The sequence below is a fragment of the Microcaecilia unicolor genome, chromosome 10 (assembly GCF_901765095.1).
Source record: "Microcaecilia unicolor chromosome 10, aMicUni1.1, whole genome shotgun sequence".
NCBI lineage: Eukaryota > Metazoa > Chordata > Amphibia > Gymnophiona > Siphonopidae > Microcaecilia > Microcaecilia unicolor.
In genome coordinates this window covers 220,838,806-220,841,088 of record NC_044040.1, presented here as the reverse complement: position 1 = coordinate 220,841,088, position 2,283 = coordinate 220,838,806, and the positions used below count along the sequence as shown (strand labels likewise).

General features: G+C 48.3%; 1 protein-coding gene and 1 pseudogene across 1 annotated transcript in view; one reads left to right on the top strand and one right to left on the bottom strand.

Annotated features, from left to right (window-relative positions):
* Window positions 1–234: 234 nt before the first annotated feature.
* On the bottom strand, window positions 235–1,187 carry LOC115478394 (annotated as a pseudogene).
* An 18-nt stretch (window positions 1,188–1,205) lies between these two features.
* LOC115478393 (ephrin type-B receptor 3-like) overlaps window positions 1,206–2,283 on the top strand; it is a 27,482-nt gene continuing 26,404 nt past the window's right edge. Inside the window, 1 exon segment of the mRNA XM_030215691.1 lies at window positions 1,206–1,242. Within this exon segment, the coding sequence (XP_030071551.1) occupies window positions 1,206–1,242 (37 nt within the window).

The window sequence follows — 2,283 nt, the reverse complement described above, 5'->3', positions numbered from 1 at the left end:
ATTATATGTGATTATGCTTTTACGGTACAATAAGCAAAAGCAGTTCCTTCAAGATGTAATTAATTGATTTACTTTAAGGTGATGACTTGCCTCACCCCTGTATAAGATGAGATCATTTAATCTCGGAGCAGACACTGGAAAAGGCCCCCTGTGCATAGTGCATTGCACAAAGCATTCATGCTAAGTGGGTCAAAGAGTCTATGTGTGAGAAGAAGGCTATCAGCCTCTTAGGGTCTATAAGACTTCCTCCTGCAGTCTCTTCTCCTGTGCCTCCTCCTCCTCCTCCTCCTCCTCTTCCTCCCCATTTCTTGTTAACTTCTGCAGTTCATCATAGCGCTCCTTTACCCCAATTCCAGCCCAGCAGATACTGCCCTTCAATAGATCTCCCATGTCTCTTCGACCTCAGGTGCAGCCTGTAGAGCAGGGGTAGTGAGTCCAAAAATAGCAGCCCACAGCAACGCGTTCACTGCCACATGCCAACAGTAGAAATTGGTGAGAAACATGAGGTTGGGCCATAGTTTGTACTGTCCCAGCGCTTGCCTGTGGGTGGCCGGTACAGGATAAAGGCTGCATGGAGCAACCAGGTACCCTGTATCATCACCAAACAGGTCTGGAGAACCAAAGCTGCCGATAATTTGGCTTCCAGATCTCAGCAGTAAGGATGAGAGAAGTGAGGAAACAGGTCAGAGTAGCAGTGTGTGCACTCGATTCTCTACTTCCTCCTTGCCATGCATGTGGAACTTAAGCAGCAGTGTGGGATATAAAAAGCCACAGTGATGCCCACGTGCTCCAGCAGGACTAGCGCCTGGGCAAACAGGTTCTGGCTAACAATATCCACCCAGCCGCTAAAAGCAAAGTACCCATACATGGTCACATGCTGCCACTCATTGGGTTCCGGAACTGAAAAGTCAGCATCTTCCCGCAGGTAGAAGTAAAATTTGTTGACTCAGGGGGTAGAAGAACTTCAGCCATACCAGCAAGTGTCCCATAAATGACCTTCAACACACCGTCAACTGGAAGAGTGCAGAGGAAACTGCGAAACCCCAGCTGCATCTTAGGTTTCCTCCGCTCTGCTACTGGATCCTCTCACCATTCAAAACCATCCAGGAGAAGCGAAAAAGCAAAGAAGATGCCAAAAGACAAGAACGGCGGAGACCTGGAGAGATGTGGCCAATGAAGGTTCCCATTGAGGACAAAACAGAAGAATGAACCACAGCAGGCTCCTAAGAAAAAGTAAATCAGGTATGAGACACAGCTGTGTATGTGTGGCAAGTGACAGCAGGCTACTGCTCGCTCTCTCTCTCTCTCTCTGTCCCTCTGTCTTTCTCTCTCTGTCCTGTGATCCTTGACTGTTGCTCAGGTAGTGGGTGGAGGAGAAAAAACTAACAGACACACCTTTGTTCTCATGCAAAGAGCAGAGAACAAAAGAAAGCCAGAAGTAGTGAGGAACAGACAGACCTCTCACTTCACTCTCCTTGTGGTGTGATCACTGCTGCTTCCTGACCACTGTTCCTTCTAGTCCCACCGTTTCCCTACAGCACTCCTTTAGCTGGACAGGACTCTCTGTGCCCCCCTCAACCTGCCAGATAAACATACAATATAGGGGCAATTTTACAAACACGTTCTTCTGAATATAAAGTCTCTTTTCTGCTGAGGGGAAACTGTGCTTGTGAGACTGTACACCACACATAGGCATTCCCAGGGCTGCAGTATGAGCAGAGTTATTTTATACATGTTTAGAACAAGTTCACATACTTGCACCTTTTTTGGAGCAGGTGTCAATTTGTGCATGAAGATGTGCTACTGGGGAAGGTTCTGGAAACTGATTTATCACCCTGGGCCTGTTGAGTATCTTCCACCTCAGCTACTGTAGTCTTCAGCTCTCCAGCACCCTGGGGAAATTCTGAGGTAAGTGTGTAAGCCCCGACAGATCGATCCATCAGTTGATTAAAGTGTGGATCCAGCGTTCGCCACCACCGTGTCTGTAAGGTCTGGAATCAAGGAAGTCTGAGATTGCTGCGACTGCGGTGGGGACGTCAGGGACGCTGCCATATTGGCCAACTGGGCCCGGCTTCATTCCTCCTCCTTCCGTGGTGGTTTTGCAGAAGACCATGCTCAAATGTGTACTATATTTGTCCACAGACTAGCAGCAGAATTTCAACGATAAGTTCTGAAAGACAAAATAGCCCGATGGAAAGCCGATTAGGCAAAGGGACCCCAGCAGCTTCCAGAAGATACCAGTGGCGTAGCCAGAAGGCAATTTTTGGGTGGGCCAACAGGTTG